This window comes from Coccidioides posadasii, chromosome 2, assembly GCF_018416015.2.
Source record: "Coccidioides posadasii str. Silveira chromosome 2, complete sequence".
In the NCBI taxonomy this organism is placed as follows: Eukaryota; Fungi; Ascomycota; class Eurotiomycetes; order Onygenales; family Onygenaceae; genus Coccidioides; species Coccidioides posadasii.
The window spans coordinates 1,253,890-1,276,208 of record NC_089408.1 but is presented as its reverse complement, the minus strand read 5'-3'; the positions used below and the strand labels follow the sequence as shown (position 1 = coordinate 1,276,208).

Here is a 22,319-nt window from a genome sequence, read left to right as displayed (position 1 = left end):
TACTTTGCTCATCCATCAGGCACCAGCTAGCCCGTTAAACTTGAGGATAGCAAGGTCTTGCGGATATTTCACGATAAAGTCTGCATCCCGGAACTTAATATAATGGCGGCGACGGCCTCCTTGTTTCTTTGCACTCGCAATTCTTTCTCCAGCAACAGCTTCGAGCTCCAACTTAACCTATGAATACCCACTAGACATAAAGCTTCATAAACTCCCTAAGCGTATGCTTACTCTTGATGTGAGAAGTTTCCATGCAGCGATCGCGAACTGATATCTGGTCGAGGATGAAAGCTCGGAGAGGGTTAACTATCTGCCGCATCACGGAATCCGAGGAGCGCGGCAGATCAGCCTGGCGCGAAACGGAACAAATGTATATGGAGAACAGAGAAACCTAGAGGAGGTGATATGCACCAACGAATGTCGCAGCAACTGAGGCGGGATGAGTTTGATCAGGATTCTGAGTTCGCGCCCAACAGCGCGCTAAATGGGCACCCAGCGATGTGGGTCGAGGCTGGCATCCCACTACAAATCGGAGTACTGCGCAAGGGGTGGAGAACGAAACAGGTTATGTCGACGGCAGCTGTCTGTTGAGCTTGCGGCATTTTGGTTAACAGCAAGGACGAACTGTCGCTTTCAGCGAACTGGAAATCCAGCTAGTCCACCGTGCTTTGTCCCGAAGACGCACTGCTCTACACCCGGCCTCCACGAAAAGACATTTGTTCGAAGATCTTTCAGCCTCTATTAATTCAGTCGGAGATGCAAGCATTTGTGAGATGGCGACCTATGAGCCCAGGCGAATCGACGACCGGGGAACTCGAACGCTCTCATGCTCAGCATGAAAATTCACGCTTCTCAACTTCGATAATCTCACAGTTAGGGTCGAGCCGAGACCGTTCATGGAAGAGTGCAGGGTGCTTCTCACGGATCTTTGAGGTCAATGACGGCAATAAGGATGTTTTTGAAGCTGTTGTTGCACCCTCTCTTCCTCACGTTCTGAATGGGGGAACCTGCAATTTTTTCGCCTACGGCCACTCTGGAAGCGGGAAAACACACACGATCATTGGCTACGACTACGAAAACAGCGACGAATTTGGCCTTTGTTTAGCTGCCGCGCACGCCCTTTGCCAGGCACTTGAGAAATTGAATGAAGCTCGAGCCTCTGAGGGGAGAGGGAATGACGGAGATAGGTTAGGTATTGGGATCCGCATGTATGAGATGCGAAAGAATAGTGCTTTTGATCTTTTGAATGGTCGCCGGGAATGCTATGTTCGAGAAGGGCCCGACGGACGAGTCCATGTTCGCGGCGAAACAGAGGTGCTAGAAGGCGGAAAAGTCAGAGTCCGTCCAGTCGTTGTTCGGGACTGCTGGAGTTTCGAGGATTTGCGTCGTGAGCTGCAAGTTGGCCTTAAGCTCAGAGCAATTGGGTTATCCACCGTACATGACCAAAGTTCCCGTACCCATGCGGTTGTAAAGCTCGAGGTTGTGACCAAGTCGCTACTTGATGCGCGCGATGCCATTATTGATCGAGAGTCTGAGTTCGTCCCGGTTGCTAAGCGCGCTACAGATATTTATCTCGAGGAGAATGCAAATGCCTACATCAAAACTTCCGAAGGGAAATATGTTCCTAATCCAGATCGTCCGCCAAATCAGGAGCGCATTGACGCTGCGGAAAAGGAAAAAGAAAAGTTCGAGTCGTACATGAAACAGGCGGAAGCCCACGCATGCGATGTATTCGCATCTCATGACCAGAGATGCCTTGGTGGAAAGCTCGTCTTTGTCGATTTGGCGGGATCTGAATACTATCATGAAAAGGCCACACCCTCAACATTCGCGACCAAAATGACGCCCCAGGAACGCCAGGAGGGTCGACAGATAAACACCGACCTGCTTGCCTTGAAAGAGGTCATCCGTGCGCGTGCTCTCAATCAAGCGCGTATCCCATTTAGGTCTTCCCCACTGACAATGGTGCTCCGCGAGCACTTCTCGGCTTCCACGGACAGTCAGTCTGCAATGATTCTTACGGTTTCACCTTCCTTCGGGCAATTTGCAGCAACCATGAACACTCTAAAGTACGGGAACCTGGTGGGCGTTGCGGGTGATGAAAAGGCTACAAATACCAAAGGATAACAAAACCCAAGCCTCAACATCAGGAACGCCAGATTTATTAGTTCTTAAGTTTTTATGGTATTGAAGATGTACTAAGCTGCTCGATAAAGCGTGAATAGGCTCCCTCCACTTCGGCTTCATGCCATATTATATTATTCACCTACCTATGTAAGGAGTATGTACGTCGCTTGCCCGACGATTCCAATAAGCTATGCTGAGCAATTTGACCGCGTTGATCAAAGTGAACCGGCGGCTGTACCTCCTGTCCAGATAGTCAGCGGCGTCTACTCGGCGGTTCTTTCCTGGGCGGATAACGAAGGTACCTCCTACCTGAAGTTGCAAAAGGAAAGCGGTTTGCTGCCGGGTAGCTCCTGCTACGACGTCCAGTATTTTACTTCTAGTAGAACCACTGAAGCGAGTGGTCTTGTAGGCGATTTTGGGCCAGGATCTTCTCTCTTCAGCTTCTCCCTCCCAAAGGACTCGAGATCGATCACGGCGCTCTTCTGATTTCAACTGCCCTTGATTATCTCTGCAGTGGATTTTTGACTGCTGTTGTTATCCACTGACTCTACCGCGGTGGCTTCTTCGGAACCCCTGTTGCTCACGATGTCCACCTCGGAAAATGACCCTCCGACCTATAAGATCCTAGGGACGTCCGGTATGACCTTGGAAATGGCCCGATTGATCATCGGTATCCCGTGCTTGAACTGTCTTCCTGATTTGGATGTGGAGACATTTTGGTGCGTTACTCTGCCGGGGAGAATAGCGTGCCAGAAGTGCCATGATGGTAAAAGAAAATGCGAAGAGGTAGATATATCCATCCTTGGCAAACCGCATTATTGACATGAGCAGCTGATGACTGCACAGGTTTCCTTGACGCCAGATGTGGAGCATGCGCTTATCCTCCGCGGATACATATTTTATGCCTCCAGGCTTGGGTTCCCTACCCGCTGGCAAAAGGATGAGCTGGCGACGCTCATAGCCAAAATCATGAGACCGCCATTATCCCCAAGTCCAGGAACAGAGGCTGCTCGAGTGGCAGCTGAACCTCTGATCCCCTGTCTGCTAGACCTAAGTCCGGCAACACAGGCAGAGATGATGACTGAAGACTCTCTGAATGTGGATCTATCTTAGTTATATTAGATTGATCGTACAAAATTTCAACCAGGGAAGCGGTCTATGCTTGCAGGGCAGGGTTGACGAATTGGAACTGCGGTTGATAGTGTGGCCCCCCCGGGGGGGGGGGGGGGGGGGGGGGAGCGACGCGCCAATAGCGATACTTCACTCTTGAGAATTTCAAATGACATTGGTACTCCAACTTGGTAGCTCGTTGAAATCGCGCAGAAGCAGTTGCTATTGCTGGAAAGTATGGAGAAACCATATAGGCAAGGTGTTATTTGGAATAGGTACTTCGTACGGGGTAACTAGTATGTATGCAATTGAATCATATCTTACAAGGGCGTCATTAGCAACATATGGGATAGGAACTAACTCCTAATAAGCTCTTTTTTGACTTGCGAATAATCAAAAGGTAATGGAGTCCGTAGAGAGTTGTTGAGGCGACCCTTGGGTTGAAAAATGCTCCGCAAGGAGTAGTAGTTAACTAATTCATGGAGTTGGATAGAGTTGCAATGTCGGGGGTGTGGAACAAGGTGCGGAGTTGAGGGCACCAGGCCGGTCACCACCATCGCCGACCAAGCTCCTAACCAATCTCTGGATAAATCGTCGCCCCAGGAAATACGGAGTAGAAAACATATCATTCTATGATTCCTACATGCTTTAATATGGGTGCTCTGGAGTAGCAATGCCACTACCAAAGCAAACAGTACGTTAGTCTACAAGACTTCAACTGCCCGTGCCTCATCCATTCAGGACTTATCTACGCCTCTTCTACTAACATACTTCTCATATTCAACAGACAGATTTAATCTTCTCCCTGCAGGCCCTGATTTACCGCATCCGCCAACTCATCAAAGAACGACGTGGCTACTCCAAGACCAAGGCGCGCGAACTCGCCAAGCTTCTCAAGGAAGGCCGCGATGATTTTGCCCGCATCAAGACGGAAGATGTGATCGCGAACGACAACCTGATCTCTGCGTTGGAGATTATCGAGTTACATTGTGAGCAGTTGCATGTGCGGGCGAATATATTGGATCATCTTGCGTTTGGGCAGAAGAAAAAAGGGAAAACGTTGGCTGTAAGGAGGAGAGGGAACCACGCTGGGAACCACGCTAGGAGCGGGAGGGTGGCGCCCTCGACGATAGAAGGGAGCAGTGGAGGCGGCGGATGGGGATTTTGGAGTATTTTTGGCCTTGGTGAGGGCTCGCGGACCCAACGACAGCGGTCAAATACCCGAGATGCTCAGAGTGTTGCGCGTCCACCGACGCATGAAGCAACCGTCGATGATGGCGTTGCTGAAGATATAGAGGTTAAAGACGGTGCTGAAACCGCTGAAGACAGGGAACCTGAAGTCTACATCGACCTGGAACTAGATCGTGCCGCTGCTGTGATATTCTACTCCTATCCACGCCTTCCTCGGGACATTACAGGGCTACCGGAACTCCGCGTAAAGCTAATACAAAGATGGGGAAATGGATTTGCAAGCAGAGCACAGGATGACGATGATTTGCCTGTCGATTTGCCGGAAGAACTAGTAGAGCGGTTACGAGTCCAGAAGGCATCACCAGTTTTGGTGGAGAAGTATCTAAAGGAAATTGCAAGGAGTCATGGGCTCCGGTGGCACCAGGATGAAGATGAAGATGGGGATGGGGAAGGGGGTCAGACCGTTGAAGAAGACGATCAACTCCCGGAATTCGTCCAAGAAACAGACACACAAGCTCCTGAGAAACGCGGGATAGAAGGTCCAAAGGGAAATATGAAAGGAGCCGATGCTCACTCGCCTGGCACGAAAGCTGACGCTAAGCCATCGCCAGCACAAGTAGCAGAGGCTGAGAGCACCAAGATTGGTGGTGGCATACCTGAAGTGGATGAGTTGGCAAAAAGATTTGCGGCTCTGAAAAAATGACCAGGGGAAATTTCTTCAGCTTCACGAATGATATATCACAGGCTCCTGGACAGGGAGTTGGCACTAGCAATATGCTTTCTCAACAGCGTCTATATCCGCGATTAATCTGAGCTCTGGGCGAAATCATTGTCTGAATGCGAGACAGAGACACGTAAATATTACGACAAGGTAATATTGTCATGAGCATGGTATTTTTAAATTCTATTTTGTAAGCGATCTTCCTCATCAAGTTTGACTCTCTTGAGGTACTGTTCTATAAATCCACTGATATGTTTTTGATGTGTTTCCAATCTGTATTTCGGACCCAGGAGATAGTTAAGAAGTAACGGAGCTCGAAGCCTCCTCTTCTCGGATTAACAACTGTTTCTTATCGAAACGTTGGGTATCTAAGTCTAGTCTACGTATGTATGTATGTACATTAAGCTGTGCTGAAAATATATATATACCAGAAAAGCACCACTACGTCGATCCATGCAATCCCTTAAGTCCCGTCTCAACAAGGCTGAAGGTGTCTTTCGGCGTTCCAGCAGATGTATCATCAGTTTTATCGGAAGTGCTTGCTTGAATTAATCGTTGTTCTGGACAGGTCCAAGCTCTTTGATTTTCAGATCCATTGTGCTCCAAGGAAAGTATATACGGGACGAGAGGTACGGAGGATGGCCGTTGGCCACGCCACCTGGGAATTTCTTTCCATAACGCGTAGTAAAACGCAGCATTACTGACAATAGATGCACAAACGACTTCTATCGACGCCCACTGTCAGGGGAGAACGAGAAGGTCAGCATTGTTGTAGGCTAAAATGGAGGCTTAAACGAAGCGGTGTGTGAAAGCATGACGTACCATGGTGCGAGTCGTCTGCGAGTTGGAATGCAAGTAGATGAGCGGTAAACGGATGATGGTTACTACAACCACAATAGTTCCCACAAGGAAGAGCAATGTCAATTGGACTTTTCTAGTGAAAGATTTAGTCAAAGCCTATGAGCGGTCAAAGAAGAGTGAGGCCGTGGCATACGTTTGGAAGCTGAGGGTGGACATCTTCCAGAGCATCGGAATCGGAAAGAGAATCAAGGCGAGGTCTGTGGCAATGTTGAGGATTGCCATCGTCAGAAGATTCTTTGTCCCCTTCTGGCATGCATCTAAACACGAAGAGCTGTGTTAGATAGTTGGCTTCAAGCTCCCTTTTGCGGAGATATAGGGACTTACGCTTCGTCGGTGCCCAATATCTGTTAAGAATGAGTCATTAGATGCTATTTCCAGTAAATCAAAGGCCGTAGGATTCTTACAGTGACAATGGCCTGCATTCAAGCAAAGTGGCCAGCACTATGACCAAAAAAGATACCACGATAAAGTACCAGAGCGCACGCCTGGCTCGATGGACCCTGTTTGACCCATTCTCGAGTCGCGAATAAAACCGGAGGAGGCATAGTTTCATGCACCAGAGGCTGGATCGGGGAGAAAATGCGTCTGGCATCAGCGAATATGTTATTTTTCAAGGGACCGTCTGTCAACGGGGTGTTCATAACACAGAACGTACAACAGAGCATAAGCCAGCCGAGAAGGTATAACTAGTTTCTTCGCCACAACGTCATGGTGATGGGTCTTCGCTGCGCGGAGATCGAAGTACCACGCTATGCAAGCTGTTCGGGAGACTAGGGGTACAAGTGAAAAGGCCATCCAGCTGTCATCTGAGTGCCATCTCTGGTGGATAGCAGGAAGCAATTTGAAAGTGCCGAGGAGCCTGTAGGTACAGCGAAAAATAATCTGTATGGCAACAATCGTGGCAGCGGCCACAATCAGAGAAGTTTCTGTCGTCCATTTCATTGAATAACAGGCAAGTCAGCGAGAGCGCTGTCATGAGAGACGGAGAAGAAGTACAACATTGATGAACACAATCAACCATAATAAATGTAAAAAGAGAAGAGCGAAGTCAAACTGGCGGTAGCTTCTCCATAACCAGATCGAATGGAACCCAAGTATGATGGCGGGGACAAGGGAAACTTTATGCTCAACTTAACGTGAAGGGATCCGGGCGCAGCGATCATACGAACTGACGATGCCCCGTCGGGTTATTCTCTGGTTGGCGAACTGGATTTAACGAGCGAATCAGTTGCTCGGTGGTGGCCATGACAGGGTAGCTGAAGGCAGAACGCTGCTGCGACAGGAACGTTGTCCAACCCTAGAAAGGCTGTCGTACGTTGTTTGCATACAGCTGGCTGGCTGCAGCATCCCAGCATCCTGCTCTTGCTCCTCCCCCCCAGAGGGTCAACTAATCCCCACCATTTCGGATGTTGCTGGCCATTCAAACCAGTTCGTGTGAAGGACCCCGTACTTCAGGCCAGATTCGTATCCACCAGGGTCCGGGCCGACCAGCCGAAGCCCCGTCTCCTCGAAGCCAGGGGCAAGTTCTCAACCCTGAAGCTCAATACATAACGAAATAGACTCGCAAGCGCACTGACGGGCTGTTGGGTGGCGCAGAGGTGTCCTGTCCTGCGGATATTTTTATTTTAAGCTTGCTCAGACGTCCCGGCAATCCAATCCTGCAGCACCCACGGACCATCATGGATGAAGGTGCAGGGATAACCAGTTAATCTCCTTCCGTCCGGATGCCATGATGAGGATAGTCAACCTAGAGTATGCAGCAAAAAGAGAAACGTTTTCGTTGAGCATTTATCAGTCTATGCCGCTCCCAACTTTCCCTCTCTCTACTGAGACGACGCTTTCGCAATGGCCATGGACGGTGGAGGAAAGGGAACATTATTGAATTCTTTGTTTGCAAAACCACTCTAGCAAAAGAAAGATGCATTCGCAAGGACCAGAGCGTTGGATATGGATCTTTTGACCGCTGGAATCAAAGGACTTGGGGAGTTTCAATTCTTTTAACTCTTTGTCTAACCATTCTTTGCGTAAAAGGCAGATAACTTCCAGGTCGGGATTGCTGCCCGGCTATCTCTGGGTACGATGTATGCACTCTGGATAAAATAAAGCATTGCAACAGCCAGCATTTTTGCTTCTGCCAGCCACCAAAAATTGAGCGGAGCCGGCAAAATTTTAGGATTCAAACATTCAATCATTGCGACGACACGGGTTTCTGCATATGGTGTACTGTCACCTCAGGCAACAAATCGGCTACTATTTACTAGTTTCTCATTGGACTATCATCCTACGTCGCAAGATTTTCATATTTAATAAGCTGAGATCAGAATTTTACGTGTTTGCTGAAATCGCAGTTGCACAGGCCTAAGCGAGAGTCAAAGCCATGCGCACATAACATCCCATCCGCCCTTCGAGACGAAATAACCATTGCCAGGGTGGATCCTGTATGATTGTCGCAGTCGTGCATCTGATACATTCATGCAGCGAAGCCACCACACCATAGCCCATAGCCAAAACTGCAAACGGCCAAGATGAAGCTCGAAAGCAAAATTTCAGATTGCGTCAGGTGATATTGGCGTGAGGCCACTCATTCCTAGAAATTTGCTATGTCACTGGCGCATTGTAAAGCCACTTATTGTGTCAAACAGTGGTTATAAGCCCATCATCATGTCTCGCGGGAATTCAGTGCATCAATTGAAGCCCATTACAAGTCCCGTGGATGTATATGGCGTTCGTTGGGTATCATATATCACTCGAGTTTGTCCAAGTGCTCCAATCTCGTCAGAACAACTTGTTTACTTGTCTCTTCGATCTCGCCCGCAAGAAAGACCTCATCAAGAATTGCATAGACCTAAATTCCGAACCGCCTTAGCCTCCGAGAATCGAATAATAATATACCGTATTAGCTCACCTTGTAGAAATTGAACACCAAATCCAACTCGCACACGTTCCCAAAGAATTGATCTAGGACCTCAACGAAGAAGTGAATAGCCTCTAAATACGCTAACTCATTGTCATTTGCGTCAACACATGCGCAGAAAAAGAGGCCTGCGTAACGGCGGTAGACGATTTTTGTGCTTCGTCGGAATTCGACGAAATTAGATTGGTACTTTTGGTCGCGGGGTGCGATGAGGCGGTGAACCTGTGCTCAAGGAGCCCGTTAGTCTTAATGGACAAATTATAAAGCATAACGAGAGGACCATGCGGAGGGCTCAACGGAGAGGACCGTGGAATGCGAGCTGATCAATTATCTCATACCTCGCCCTTGAGTCTCACTTTCTCATCATCCTGTGAGAAAATCAGTTCAGGTTACTCCGAAACGTTAGATACGGATGTCAAAAAGCGTACTGTATACGGCGCGTACCACTTGGCCAACCGGGTCTTCCCTCTTGGTGCGAGTTAACCTCCGCTGCCACACGATGGGAAGGCGAACTTACTGTCGGTTCTGAACAAGGATAAAGGAGAGAACCATGTCTCTATAAATTTCCTGGGTACACCTTATACTGTCAACATTGGGACTGGGCTCAGCTCAAAAAGATGAGTGAAATACGATGAGTTGAGGCAGATCCCCCTGATGAGCATGTCGTCTCGGGGATAACTCACCTATTCTGCCTTTTGTCGCCGCTTTGTTCCTGAGCTTTCCATCCAATGATTCTCGACAACAATGTTCGGGGCCGATGTACGGAGTAGACAGGAATCTTCGCTCTATATGTCCTTTCGTCCATGAAATTGGTGAAGTAATTACATTTTCGTTCCCCCACAACCCATGGGAATACCTCCGCCGATTCGTCTCCACCGGTGCTACGGGCATGGTGTAGGTGCAAATATAATTGCGCCGCGAATGGAAATTGAAATTGTATCAAACGTCAATAGACCAAATGGAATGCCGAAGATTTAATTATACTGTTCTACTCCGTGCACATTTCTCTTTCGCAGGATGATACTATTTCATGATCTAGTTTCTTCTTTAGATTCATCATCCCTTTCGCTATCTTCTTGCTCTACACTATCATCCTCGGTTGCACTATCGCCTTCATCAGACTTCGGGAACGCTCTCTCCGGATCCCCATTATATACTACCCACCACCCGATATTCTCTTCCGGCGCCAAAAAGTCCCTTAACCTCCTCAATGCCTCCGGCCCCCCAGGAGAAAGCTCGGGTCCCTTCTCGATAATCTCGCCGATATTCAAACTCAGCATTTGGCCGGGTCGTCCTTCGTCCGGCATAGTAATCACCTTAGCAGCAACAAATGCGTATGGTTGTCTCAACGCAGTATCACCAATGTCGTCGGGATCGTATTGCTCTATGATACGCAAGTCCGGCAGGTGATACGGAATGTTGGGATCGATGCGCCTGAAAGATTGGAGAATGGCACGACACGTCGCTGGCTCTTGGAGATATTCGGCCGCTGCGTCGAGGAGGTTGTAAGAAACGATGTGCGCACAGATTCCCGGCGCATTCAATGTGCCCACTCGGGGCCAGCGAAATCCGTGGAGGACGTAGACGACCATGGCAAGCAAGGTTCAATGGCAGGGATTGACGGATTTGACAGTCTGTTCCGAATCAATTTTAGGTCTCATCAAAATTTCAGATAATAATGAAGGGATTGTTTCATTGAATAGCGTAAACATATAGGAATATTCTTGATGCCATAACTCAATTACGGGGGCAGGTGAAGGCGTATTTACGCTATGTACGGAGTAGACTCGGAGCTATTTAACAGAGCTGTGGAGGAGCTCCAGCCTGTGGTTCACTAACGGCACCCTTGCAAAGTCTATCCGCTTCGCACAGAGATAAAGTACATCCTCTTGCCACATCGCAAAGAGAGCTCCTCCTCATCGAAAAAGTTGTTTCCGAATAATATTGGGATAATAGCGCTGTCCTATAGATATGGCCCTGTTTGATTTCCTGGTGGTCTTCTGTTCAACAGGGCCAGATATCCTTCCAGGCGGGGATAAATATGAAATCTTGCTCGCTCGTCTACGTGTGAATCGATAAATAGCAAGAAGTACTCTAGGTGTGTGACTCCGCATTTTCTAAGTTAGCTTGCAAGACGATCTTGAAGCTTTCTTTCTTGCTAACTTCCGCTGCTTGTCTGCTGCCATTACAGCCACTTCACATCCGATGCCGTCCATGGAGAAATGACATTCTACCATATTGTCATGAGGCGTCAAAGGTCCTATATAGTTGATTCTTGGTGTCTCTTCCAGACTCTATCAAATGTTTCTGCGCAAATTGCGTATTCCCGAATGAAATCCCTCTCCAGGTCATGCGTCCTCTTGCCCAAGAGGATCAAACAATGCAAAGGCTCGCCCATATCTGTCTCAGTTAATTCTTTCAGGGTACCAACAGCCAATTTTTGATCTTCGGCGCCAACCCGCGCAGCGCCTATCGCAAGGCTATCAGGCCCATAAACACCCTCCTTTCGTTCTTCTTCTATCTCAAGCATTTGGCCAGCGCACTGTGCGACAGTCATATACCGAGGAGGCTCATAAACCTTTCTGCCCCTAGCCATATTTTCCAAGGACTGCTCTTTCACTTTGATATCAAGGAGCACAAGCGTATGAAGGCCAATCTGGATGTTTTCCTTGATTCTGTCATAGAAAGACGATGGTTTCCAAGTTTCGGTGAAAAATACCATACTGACAGTTTGGCCAAAATTGTATAATTGTAACCCAGTACAGCCAATTGCCGACATGATTGACGCGTTCGGTATCGATTTCGTCTGAATTCCGAGCTCCCGAGCGCGAAGGACGAGGTCGGTGTGTGTTGTAGCACTGGGAATTTGAGCATTCGGGTTCTCCGAATCCCGGGTGGGATCGACTCACCCGAACGGATCACCGACGACTAAGAAAGCAATATCTACTTTGTCTGCTTCGGCTAGTATATCATCACTACCAGATTCAACAGCTTCGCGATCTGCTATTATCACTGGTCTGCCGTAGAAAGCTTCCTTGAAGACCAAAGACCGGGTATTAGCGTGCAATCGACAATGCTCAGTCATGGAGGCTCACCAATTTCTCCTTGTCAACGAGGAGTATACTGGTATATGCTTCTAGATATACTCGTTCCGCCTTCTTGACGACCTCTAGTCCTTTCACCGTAATATCCGTCTCATCAGCGAGACCCAGTCCCACCAGGTAGAGCATTATGGGAGTTAAACGTGATAATAATTTTAGGGTAGATTTTAAGAGGCATAAAAAGGTTGAGAAACAAAATCTGGTGTCTAGCACTACGCGGAAAAGATGGGATACAGCGGGGTGTTTTCGTACCCAGCAAATTGTCCTGCTTGCTGATAAGATTGCGGAAAATCAATGATCCGAGATAAGATGGTTCGTCGGTCAACTTCCAAGAGGCATTACCGCATCTGGGAATAATCCACGTTCTCCGTAACCCCTGTGCATCTCTCGCTGTTACAGGTTCCTTGTTGGCCCATTTATACTTATACTAGCCATTTTTCATTAAATTCCAAGTGAATACCGGTCTGTATCCCCATTCTGCGGCAGCATAACCAGAACCATGACGGAAAGAACTCCGAAATACCGCCAGGAGATTCAACAGGTGTGTTTGCCCATATGTCACCCTGCTGTTCCTCTTCCATCTGCTATCTGTCTCATGGCATGGCATAGTTCAGCATGCCCTGGTATGTCCTGTTGGAGTCTTCCACTCCGCCTGATGGTGAGCTCAAAGAATGTGTCTAGCAAAGTCGTAGGAGCAAGTCAGCCATTCTAGCCCTGGTGACTTCCGGCAGATGCCTTTTTCTGACGGAATAATCCATGATGAAAAGCTTGTTATTCCCAAATATATACCCTTTGTGTGCTTTTGGTTTCACACTACCCATGCTATATGCTCTGTCTTGTCAAAAGGATCTTATCCGAAGCATACCCATCCAGAGTCTGATAATCAGGGCTATGAAGTGACAAGCTGAAAGGCTGAGTTCTTCATTTACAAACCTGGAAGTCCAGTGTTGCATCATTTAGGCTTGCGCCTATAGCAAATCTGCTTGAAAGCTCTTCGAATAGTTACCAAATGACGGATAGCCCAGCACTTTAGATGCAAGGTATCTCGTGCACTGTGCATCATGCTATAAAAACAAAGCACGTGATATTTCCCTTTTGAGATATCTTAGCTATCAACGATACATTGGTTGCTCTCTTTAAGTCTCTGCTAGTCAGCAAACACTTGAAGTCTTCTCCGCGGCCATTGTGCTTTCTGCAAAATGGATTCAAAGCGCGAGCGTGTCGATAAGTTATTGAACATCAAGTATATGAGGCAAGACTACAGCTTTGCAGCACATTCTTTGAGAGCTCGTCAGCGATTACTGGCACGTAATGGCGAACCTTCAGCAGAACCGGATCAGGACTATGAGGCAGACGGCTATAGCTCGCATAAGGAGTTCATGACTGACGTTTTAGGAAAGATGATGTTTGTCTCTGGGGAGACTGCAGAGCCATCTGTGGAGACCACGAGTTTGATTGAAGAAATCGTTCGCCAGCAAGTCATTGAAATGGTCAGAGAACATCTCCCGGTCTATGTCTGTTTATAAGCTAACCTCATCCAGCTCATTCGAAGCACTACTCTAGCGGCCCGTCGCGGCGTGAGATCTATTTCAACTGATGACCTTTTTTTTCTTATACGCCATGATAAAGCTAAGGTCTCGCGATTGAAGACTTTCCTGTCGTGGAAGGATGTTCGCAAGAATGTGAAAGATTCTGATGACAAAGGCGGAGCTGACGCAGCGGATTTTGGTGCCGGAGACGACCCGCTTGCGGGAGCTGCTCAAGACGTTGCTGCCAAACCGAAAACAAAACGTGCAAAAATCGGCCTTCCATGGGACCTTAATAACCTTTACTCTGTACAGGTTCCTGAACGTGAGGACGAAGAAGATGAGGAGGAAGAAGAACAGAATTATGCCACTCTTCAGCGCCTTGCGAATGCAGATGAACGGACTAAGAACATGACCCGCGAAGAATACGTTTTTTGGTCCGACTGCCGACAAGCATCTTTCACTTTCCGCAAAGCCAAGCGTTTTCGCGAATGGGCCGGTTTTGGTATCGTGACAGACTTTAAACCGAACGATGACATTGTTGATATTTTGGGCTTTCTCACCTTTGAAATTGTTCAGACATTGACAGAAGAGGCTTTAAAAGTCAAGGAACAGGAAGATCGTGGCAAGAAGGGACGTGGAGGTTCTGAAGATGGAGGAGAGAAAAGCAAGAAGCGCAAGCGAGAGACAGGGCTGTTTGATCCCCCTGAAGAGGGAAGAACCCCCATTGAGCCTAGACACGTCCACGAAGCGTTCCGCAAGCTTCAGGCTACCTCGAACAAGGCTGTCGCTATGTTATTGCATGGAGGCCGTGCCCCCGTTCGCACGCCATTGAGATTGGTATGTTACTTCACCAACTGATTGCTTCCCTAACAAGAATATGAAACTGAATCCATTTTTTTCTAAAAAAAAATAGATTTGATGCTACATGCGGAAAGGTTCAGGTTCTGGAGCCGGAGTTCAATGGGCGAGGATTGCTTTTGACAGGTGGTCTACTAGAATTGGGAATGGGAGATACCCTCGGAGTTCGCGGATCGGTTAGTCCTACTGTAAACCGGATCGGTTGACTATGTGATTTGAATCAACAGTTTATCAGTTTAACCTCACTAGCAGCCTCAATGCCAGAAGTTAATAATTTGTTACTATTCTTCTTCATTCTATTAATCTATCAACCATGGTATGTTGAGAGAATCATGTATTCCCAAGATTAAAGGAAAAGAAGAACGCTAGGTATCCAAATATAGAGCTGTGATCGTTCTTTTCGCCTTCAATCCTATGACCTTCCGGCATAAATATTCCCAAGCACAACAGCTAGTTCACTCAGAAATCTCGACACTTCTGACTCTGTGCCGACTGTGATCCTCAAACACCCTTCGCATCCATATTCCCTGCCCCTGAATCGGACCACAACTCCTTTGCTCTCTGCAAGGGATTCGTATACAGCTAGAGCAGTCTTGTTACAAGGCCTACCGCCTTCTTGTGCAGGTTTGTCGAGAATTTCCACAAGTAAAAAGTTGGAATCAGTTCCACCAAGGAACTTACCCACGCCACGAACTGCAGGCAGCTCTTTCAACAATCTATCGCGTTGGATAAATAGTTTCTCCCTGTTACTTCGCATAACCTTGAGGTTCGCCATCGAGAGAGCAGCTGTTGCCAACGCGCTGGTAGGGCTTGAGATGTTATAGGGAGCCTTGAGGCTGTTCAACAGCCTCGCAATCTCCGGGCTCGTAAATGCAGCTCCCAATCTAATCCCAGCCAGGCCGAAAGCCTTGCTCAAAGTCTGCATGACAACCAGGTTCGGCCATTCAGTGACCCATTCTGCCAAACTGGACCCTTCAGGAGCAAAGTCTATATACGCCTCGTCAACCACGACGACACCATTCCAGGTAGGATGCTCTAGAACTTTCTGGATATCCGCCTTCCGAATTAAATTCGCTGTAGGATTTCCCGGAGAGCAGATATACACCAGTTTGATATCTGCTTGCTCTGAGAGTGTCGTATTGATGGCGTCTGGGCGCAATTGAAATCCGTTCTCCACGTCCAGAGGTACTTTGATAATACCAACATCGTTGACCTGTGCGCTGACAGAGTACATGCCATATGTAGGTGGGCATGTTAGGATCTTGTCCTTCCCCGGTGTGCAGAAGCATCGCAGCAGGGCGTCAATCGCTTCGTCGGAGCCCACGCCAACGAAGAGATTAGACGGGTCGAGGTTTTTTTGGGTGTGAATATGCGTGTTTCGGAGATCGCAAAGGAGTTTCTTAAGCTCGACCTGGTGTCTTTGATATTAATTTCATTCAAGTCAGCTCACAAAATTGCTCTCGATTACTTCTAAGTAGGGTAGGCGTGGCATGCTCTCACGGATCAGGGTAGCGATTGAGACCTAAAAAGTCGAGATCCGGGGCATTTTCGGTTGCAGTCACGTTTTCCAGCTTTCCGTCGTCTGTTAGGACCAAACTGGGACCGTATGCATTCTCGTTTGCGTCGAGAAGGACATTTGTTCCGTCATCCTTATAGTCACTGACTCATGTGAGCTGAGACTTGTTATCTAACACTGCGGGGTCAAGCTTACTCTCTTGCACATCTATATGGTTCTAGCTGAAGAATGTTGTGCCTTGCACATTTTGTTAAATCAAATGGGCTTTGTTTAGGCATGTTAAAAATGCAATCAGGGCCAGTTGCAAAAAGGTGAACAAGGTTCGCTGGATTTGGTCAGAGACTGATTCTGTGTGCTGGTGGCGGAGTATGGTACGGAGTAACTACGGAGTGCTCAACTTTATAAAGATTGGGATGGTTATGTGGTTTTGACCCTACAAACGATGAGTCATTGGAAGAGTAAAAGGCAGTCAAGACTGAATCTCAATTACTGTTGCTGTGATATATATATACAAAATCCACTGGCATTACCCTCTAGCTTGCCCGTTCTATGTTGATGCCCAAACGCCAGAATATGCTTGCCCCCAAGCTGGACTTTTCTCTTGCTTGAACGCGATATCAACATAATTCGAGGATTTCTCAACCCTCAATTGGTGTTATATAAGAATACGTAAGAAATGAATTAATTTTTTAATCTGGCTTGGATTTGTTCGTCGAGTCGTCATGATCGGTGCTAGACGACGCCTTGGACTTGGAGTATTTGTCTCTTTTCTCTTTCAGGTATCGGAACATCCTTCGAAAGCCGGCGGTCACGATTCCTTTGATGCTCTGACTTGTACTTGGCCAAGAGATGGTCTTTTTGATGGATTTAGCGACTTCCTCCTTCAAATGATCCTCGGCGGCAATCCTTCGGTCAAAAGCTGTTCCTTGACGGCGATGTATGCGTTCTGGGTCTTCATCCGTGGCTTGTTCCATCATCTTGTTGAACTCTGCTCGAGGTATTTGAAACCGGGACTGGTACTGGAAATAAAGCTTCTCCCGGAATGACTGCGGCAATCGGCGGACCATATTTCCTCGCTTGACCGGGTCCATGTCTTGTGCTAACTTAACATTGGCTTCCGGGTTATCTATCCAATCAGGATCGCTGCAGCTTGGATCGTTGAAAGCAACGTTAGGCAGAGTATCAATTAAAGGAGCATATAATCGGCGAAAGTTGGCCATTTGTGCAGACACAATATTCGTGATTTTTTTGGGATCTTCTGAGCCAAACGACATTCGCGGATCTCCCATGTAGCTGATACCTGCAATAGTGGTATACAGTTGGGATTCAGTAAAATCGGGTGGAAGAAGCAATAGCGCAACACGGACGGCGGAGAGAAGATTCATTTGGTTTGCGAGCCGGACCCTGGGATGATCACGCAAAATTTTAACTGGTTTGTGTAGGCGTCCGGCTATGTAAAGGGTATCCCATTCGCTAAGGTCCTTGCACATGGTATCAATGTTGACAACTCCGTACTTTATCAGAGTCCCATTCACGGTCACGTAAGGGTTGAAATAGACGCCGGCACCCCATTTGTCCTGCACCTGAGAGACCACGTATGATCCTAGTGACCCGATAGCAGAATAATGATCGCGATGCTGGTTCAGATTAAGGGAGTGCCAATGCTGGCTGTAGGAGACTCCAAATATAAAATCAATCATCTTCCCTCCGCCTTGTTGCATCCTCTGAATGGTGGGTGGAGCAGCGGGGTGGCAGCTTTCACCCGTTGCTGCCCCCGACTGCGGGAAAACCCCAGAACCATATGCAAAAGCATATCTAATCGGAGCCCGAAACTGCCATAGTATCTGACGCAATGCTTCTTTGAACTCCTGGTTGATGATCATGTGCTGATTGGACCCGAAGTCTCTTGTTGGCAGTTCAGCAAACGAAGAGATGGAAAAGTCCGGGTTTTCCTCCCAATCGGAATCCTTCCACGAACCTACAATCGACGAATTGGAAGAGTTGCTTGTCTGTGTAGAAGTATGCGGGACGTTATGGTGCTTTGCACTGTTGTATCCTGGGGGAAGCCCGCCATCTTGGCGCGGTGGATTGGGGGTTGGCTCTGTTGAAAGTGGCCGAGAAAATTTTGGAAATAAGGTGAAATATGAAGAAGATCGTGAACAGGAAAGGACGGTGTATGCAGATGCGCCCAGCCTGGGACCTATGGTCTTTGTGAATCCCCTGTATTAGCATCTTGGAATAGCTTGGGTTCCTTGGGGCTCGCTTACATAGAGCTGCCGCATAGCGATCGGAAGAGACGGAGGGTACAGCGAGAGCTGCAAATATATTGTGATATGGCGAACATGGGCATTCGCACTCAAAGCCTTGTATTCGCACCCGCCATATTGAACAGGATGATCAATCCAAGCGACAGGAAGGCGATGAACCCGGATTTCGAAAGACAGCCCGATCGCCGGAAGGCTTATATAATCAAAGTACAAATTATCACGTGACATTCTGGTCGCGGTACATTAGTCAGCGGCGCGCGTGTGGAAATCCAAACAAACGGCTGGGTGTAAACACAGCACACTCAGCGATTCATCCACATAACGGCGGATCTCGGGTGCATTCGGGGTTTCTTGAATAGGTGTTTTGGATTCTACAAATGATTTTGATAAGATAAAGCCCCTTTTTACGCCATGGCACAAACTGGAATGGAGACGGTTTCGGCACGACTCGCAAGCTTCAAAACTGCGCATCGACCAATATCGAAGGGAAGGACCTCCGGTGCAAAGACAAAGCCCATTACCTGGCCTCATGTCAAACCATCTCCCGAAGAGGTATTCATCACTGTGCCGAAGGTTTCTATTCTTACCATTAACACGCTTTCAGTTAGCGGACGCAGGGTTCTACTACCAGCCAACGGAGATCAGCCCAGATAACACAGCTTGTTTCCTATGCCGATACGCGCTGGATGGTTGGGAAGAGGATGACGATCCAATTACAGAGCATTTAAGGCATTCTAGAGAATGCGGATGGGCGATTATTATGGATATAACTCGACGCTCTTCCAATCCAGCGGAGATCGTGGACCCAACAAGTCCCGAGATAGCCGAAGCACGGAGGGCCACGTTCGGCACATGGTGGCCTCACGATGGGAAAAAGGGATGGAAATGCAAGACTGAAAAGGTTGGTTTTAAAAGCGACCCCTTATTCTTCTTTGTCAATTGGACTGGTCTAACCTGGATGCTTTACCAGATGGTTGAGGCCGGGTGGTATTTATGTGCAACCGAAGAGAGCGATGATTTTGTTAGCTGTGCATATTGTAATCTATCATTGGATGGCTGGGAGCCAAAGGACGATCCATTGTACTACTATCGCTGACTTGCTCTTTTCTGGATGGTTTGCTAACTTGCAATTTAGTGACGAGCACTATCGTCGGTCTTCTGAGTGTTCCTTCTTCCATTTTGCGCCTATACAGGGGAAGAAAGGAAGAACCGGTCGTGGGAAGAACACTCGTTCATCGAAAGCTTCAAGGAGCTCCACACAATCGACTCTAAGTACATTCTCAGAGGCCGAAACAGCAGATCTTGACAGCGAGATGGAGCAAAGTTTGCTCTCTCAATCGGCAAAAGAGACATCAAAGAGGTCTTCAAGGGCTGGAGCGAAAGGAAAGAAGATAAAAGCAAAGGTAAATGAAGCGGTTGTGGCTGGCAGCCGAGTAGAAGACGATGCAACAATGGTCGAAAGCCAACAACCAAAAAAACCTAGAGGAAGAAAGCGGAAAAGTAGTGAAATGATTGACAATGAGGGATTCCAAGAGACCTCAAATTCAGACGTTCGTCCAGAACCAGCAACTAAAAAACGCGCGACAGGAACCCGAAAGACCAGTACCGCCAAAACTCGAGCCATTTCTGATCTAACAGACGATGAATTGAACGGGCCCATTGAGCCAGTTAAAAGCGAAAAGCGATCAAACAAAAAGTTAACGAAAAAGAGGAGTACATCCAAAAATCGTGCTCAATCTGGTGCCTCTAAAGACCCATTAATTTCCCGGATTCCAAATGATGCGGAAATTGATGCGGAACTAGAAGCTGACTTGGAGAGAGATGGTATCGATGGGGTCGAAATAAAATCAGGGACAGGATATGAACATGATACCCCTGTAGCGCCCATCTGCAGAGTGTCAAAGAGAGCGAGTGATACAGAGGAGATTGAAGGCTATGCTACTGAACCAATTCAAAAACCAGGCCGTAAAAAAGCCCAAGGGAAAAAGAAAACGGCAAAGATAAATGAAAGCCAACCTCAAGACGATACCGAAATGCGCGACGAAGTCCAACATCCTAGAATCGCAACCGATGCTTGCATGGATTTGGACGATGATCATATTTCACCTCACAGTCTTCCAGTGGACGAAGCGGTGGACGAAGTCTGTGACGATGCACAATCCTTGAAGAAGGCAAAACCAAGCCGGAAGCAGAAAAGATCGCGAAGCAAGGAAGAGGATGCCAGGGAAGAAGAGGCTTCTGATGGTCTGGCTCGAGATTCTGCCAATCTGAGGAGATTAAGAACGCAAAGCGTATCTGAAGACCATATTCCCTCGGAAAGAACTGCACCTAGTCCAGTCGATTCGACGCCTTTTCAAGCCCAAGAGCGTACCCCCTCCCCATCTCCGCAATCCTCAGATGCTGAAAATCGTCCTCCCTCATCGAGGCCCGAGGCTTTTTCTATACCGTTAGAACCGAGCACGCCAGCTACATCGGCACAAAAAATATTTGACCAGTCAATATGCTTATCAACTCCTGATCCTTGGTATCCGGTCGACCTGGATGATTTATTGCAACCTGATTCGGCTAATAAAGAGAACGTTAATTTGAGTGAAATGCTGTGTGCAGCTAAGGGCGACTTAACGAGCCCTGAGAAGCGTATGAGTGTTGCAGAGTGGATAGCATGGAATGCTAAGAAAGGAGAATCGAAGCTCCGGAACGAGTGCGAGAGGATGGTCAGCCTTTTCGAGAGAGAAGGCGGACGAGCAATGTCCGTACTCGAGGAGATCGAATGCATCGATTGAAAGTTATGGTTTTGGCGTTCTTGGATCATACCCCGGTGTCGATATTTAAAGTTAGCGTGGGAATTCATAGTCATATCACCTTAATCGTCGTAGGGTAATTAGTTCGAATATCATGCCTTCGGCTGCTTCTCGATTCCAACGTTCAAGATATAATTCCAAGCCGGCCCTCCCAAGAATCCTCTTGTTTAATCCCATTCTCTCCATTTTTTCCAGTTTTACGCCTCTTTTCATTCCGCTTCCTTCTCCTCTCCTCTCTCTCCCTTTCTTCTTCTTCCTCTCTAGTCTTAAGTCTTTGGTTGAGGTCAAGCTCTCCTGCTTTTCTTTCCTCTTCAGCCTCCATTCTCCGTTTGTGTGACAGCATTCTCAGTCTCAGTCGGACATCTTCAACGCCGGCTCGTACAACCTCTCCACTTTGACCAGTCGCGATCAAGTGTTGCTTGCTATTCAAATGCTCCACCAATTGTATATTGTCTTTGAACGTAAGGTCGCAGTCAGAACAGTAGAATCCAGCTCCACGGCCACGTTTGCCAATGGCTGCGCCCGCTGGTACAATGGTTGTCTTCCCTACCAGCGACGCGACATCGAGTCTCTGGGTACGCGACGTTGTAGCCTCGAGGGTGCTGTAGTCAACTGGCGCGTGGTATTTCTTGCCCAGAAGTTTGGCCTCATAACGAGCTTTGGATTCGGCTTTCGCTTTGGCTGCGTCAACAGCGGCTTTTTCGTTGTACGCTTCACGATCCCAGGTCTTGCGAAAAGCAGTGTCGGAAGATGGAGTGCCGTAGGCGGACTTTTGAGCCTTGGAGTCGCTCATTTTTGCGAGGCGTGTGAGAGTATGTGAGAGAAAGCGAGCTGCAAAACTATCACTGGGATCAATGAAACTGATATAAGGGCAGATCAAGCGAAAAAGGTGGGATCGCCCTGTGCACTCTCCGTCGAGTCTGGTGAGCTGCTGGAGCTGAAGTTCTTCCGAGCTGTGGACGTTCGATAAGATAACAGGCCGATCACGTGATATTAAACTGGCTGGAGAAATGATAAACCGAATGGACAAGCTGGATTCCAAGATTTAAAGTGGTCAAAGAGAGAAAGCCAGGCACAAGTGGGCTTGGTCGAGGAAAATAAAAGCTCAAGTCAGGATCTTACCAAGTTGGTGGCCAAGGTCACAAGAACACCTTTGTATGTTCGAATAGCGACATGGTGGACCTAGCATCCCTTACAGCGATGAAGCACGAGGTAAACGACTTTCGAATTTAAGATACGCTTTTCAAAGACCTTACGGATTCCCTTGCACAATTGGTGCAGTGGAACATGGTTAGATAGAACCTTGCAGACCGGGCGATATCG

At 47.8% G+C, this 22,319-nt stretch overlaps 12 protein-coding genes across 12 annotated transcripts; 5 read left to right on the top strand and 7 right to left on the bottom strand.

Moving 5' to 3' along the window:
• Window positions 1-756: 756 nt before the first annotated feature.
• On the top strand, window positions 757-2,127 carry D8B26_002936 (uncharacterized protein; the record flags this gene model as incomplete). Its single annotated transcript, XM_003068765.2, has 1 exon — window positions 757-2,127. One exon carries the CDS (start codon window positions 757-759, stop codon window positions 2,125-2,127), a length of 1,371 nt encoding a protein of 456 aa, XP_003068811.2.
• Window positions 2,128-2,712: 585 nt separating this feature from the next.
• On the top strand, window positions 2,713-3,240 carry D8B26_002935 (uncharacterized protein; the record flags this gene model as incomplete). The annotated part of the gene is made up of 2 exons (XM_003068766.2): window positions 2,713-2,913; window positions 2,974-3,240. The coding sequence occupies 2 exons, from the start codon at window positions 2,713-2,715 to the stop codon at window positions 3,238-3,240; spliced, it is 468 nt and encodes a 155-aa protein (XP_003068812.2).
• Window positions 3,241-3,737: 497 nt separating this feature from the next.
• On the top strand, window positions 3,738-5,398 carry D8B26_002934 (uncharacterized protein). The gene is made up of 2 exons (XM_066123994.1): window positions 3,738-3,931; window positions 4,025-5,398. Exons 1-2 carry the CDS (start codon window positions 3,911-3,913, stop codon window positions 5,129-5,131), a joined length of 1,128 nt encoding a protein of 375 aa, XP_065980069.1. The 5' UTR covers window positions 3,738-3,910; the 3' UTR covers window positions 5,132-5,398.
• A 448-nt stretch (window positions 5,399-5,846) lies between these two features.
• On the bottom strand, window positions 5,847-7,028 carry D8B26_002933 (uncharacterized protein; the record flags this gene model as incomplete). Its single annotated transcript, XM_003068768.2, has 6 exons — window positions 6,666-7,028; window positions 6,415-6,573; window positions 6,335-6,354; window positions 6,144-6,267; window positions 5,972-6,083; window positions 5,847-5,887 (listed from the first exon to the last, which is right to left on the bottom strand). The coding sequence occupies exons 2-6, from the start codon at window positions 6,430-6,432 to the stop codon at window positions 5,847-5,849; spliced, it is 315 nt and encodes a 104-aa protein (XP_003068814.2). The 5' UTR covers window positions 6,433-6,573; window positions 6,666-7,028.
• Window positions 7,029-8,258: 1,230 nt separating this feature from the next.
• On the bottom strand, window positions 8,259-9,563 carry APS2 (AP-2 complex subunit sigma). The gene is made up of 5 exons (XM_003068769.2): window positions 9,442-9,563; window positions 9,353-9,392; window positions 9,263-9,292; window positions 8,916-9,146; window positions 8,259-8,855 (listed from the first exon to the last, which is right to left on the bottom strand). Exons 1-5 carry the CDS (start codon window positions 9,474-9,476, stop codon window positions 8,754-8,756), a joined length of 438 nt encoding a protein of 145 aa, XP_003068815.1. The 5' UTR covers window positions 9,477-9,563; the 3' UTR covers window positions 8,259-8,753.
• Window positions 9,564-9,818: 255 nt separating this feature from the next.
• D8B26_002931 (uncharacterized protein) lies at window positions 9,819-10,602 on the bottom strand. Its single transcript, XM_003068770.2, has one exon. It carries the CDS (start codon window positions 10,514-10,516, stop codon window positions 9,953-9,955), a length of 564 nt encoding a protein of 187 aa, XP_003068816.1. The 5' UTR covers window positions 10,517-10,602; the 3' UTR covers window positions 9,819-9,952.
• A 268-nt stretch (window positions 10,603-10,870) lies between these two features.
• Window positions 10,871-12,154, bottom strand: DPH5 (diphthine synthase; the record flags this gene model as incomplete). The annotated part of the gene is made up of 3 exons (XM_003068771.2): window positions 10,871-11,782; window positions 11,834-11,958; window positions 12,020-12,154. The coding sequence occupies 3 exons, from the start codon at window positions 12,152-12,154 to the stop codon at window positions 11,185-11,187; spliced, it is 858 nt and encodes a 285-aa protein (XP_003068817.1). The 3' UTR covers window positions 10,871-11,184.
• A 280-nt stretch (window positions 12,155-12,434) lies between these two features.
• SPT3 (Transcription initiation protein spt3) lies at window positions 12,435-14,412 on the top strand (the record flags this gene model as incomplete). Its single annotated transcript, XM_003068772.2, has 3 exons — window positions 12,435-12,566; window positions 13,426-13,515; window positions 13,567-14,412. The coding sequence occupies exons 1-3, from the start codon at window positions 12,525-12,527 to the stop codon at window positions 14,410-14,412; spliced, it is 978 nt and encodes a 325-aa protein (XP_003068818.2). The 5' UTR covers window positions 12,435-12,524.
• Window positions 14,413-14,770: 358 nt separating this feature from the next.
• Window positions 14,771-16,206, bottom strand: HIS5 (histidinol-phosphate transaminase; the record flags this gene model as incomplete). Its single annotated transcript, XM_003068773.2, has 3 exons — window positions 14,771-15,830; window positions 15,913-16,071; window positions 16,124-16,206. The coding sequence occupies 3 exons, from the start codon at window positions 16,204-16,206 to the stop codon at window positions 14,825-14,827; spliced, it is 1,248 nt and encodes a 415-aa protein (XP_003068819.2). The 3' UTR covers window positions 14,771-14,824.
• A 185-nt stretch (window positions 16,207-16,391) lies between these two features.
• Window positions 16,392-18,327, bottom strand: TAM41 (Mitochondrial translocator assembly and maintenance protein 41). Its single transcript, XM_003068774.2, has 2 exons — window positions 18,196-18,327; window positions 16,392-18,135 (listed from the first exon to the last, which is right to left on the bottom strand). The coding sequence occupies exons 1-2, from the start codon at window positions 18,208-18,210 to the stop codon at window positions 16,618-16,620; spliced, it is 1,533 nt and encodes a 510-aa protein (XP_003068820.1). The 5' UTR covers window positions 18,211-18,327; the 3' UTR covers window positions 16,392-16,617.
• A 477-nt stretch (window positions 18,328-18,804) lies between these two features.
• Window positions 18,805-21,946, top strand: D8B26_002926 (uncharacterized protein). The gene is made up of 2 exons (XM_066123993.1): window positions 18,805-19,096; window positions 19,166-21,946. The coding sequence occupies exons 1-2, from the start codon at window positions 19,062-19,064 to the stop codon at window positions 20,976-20,978; spliced, it is 1,848 nt and encodes a 615-aa protein (XP_065980068.1). The 5' UTR covers window positions 18,805-19,061; the 3' UTR covers window positions 20,979-21,946.
• D8B26_002925 (uncharacterized protein) lies at window positions 21,121-21,792 on the bottom strand (the record flags this gene model as incomplete). The annotated part of the gene is made up of 1 exon (XM_003068776.2): window positions 21,121-21,792. Exon 1 carries the CDS (start codon window positions 21,787-21,789, stop codon window positions 21,121-21,123), a length of 669 nt encoding a protein of 222 aa, XP_003068822.1. The 5' UTR covers window positions 21,790-21,792.
• Window positions 21,947-22,319: the final 373 nt, after the last annotated feature.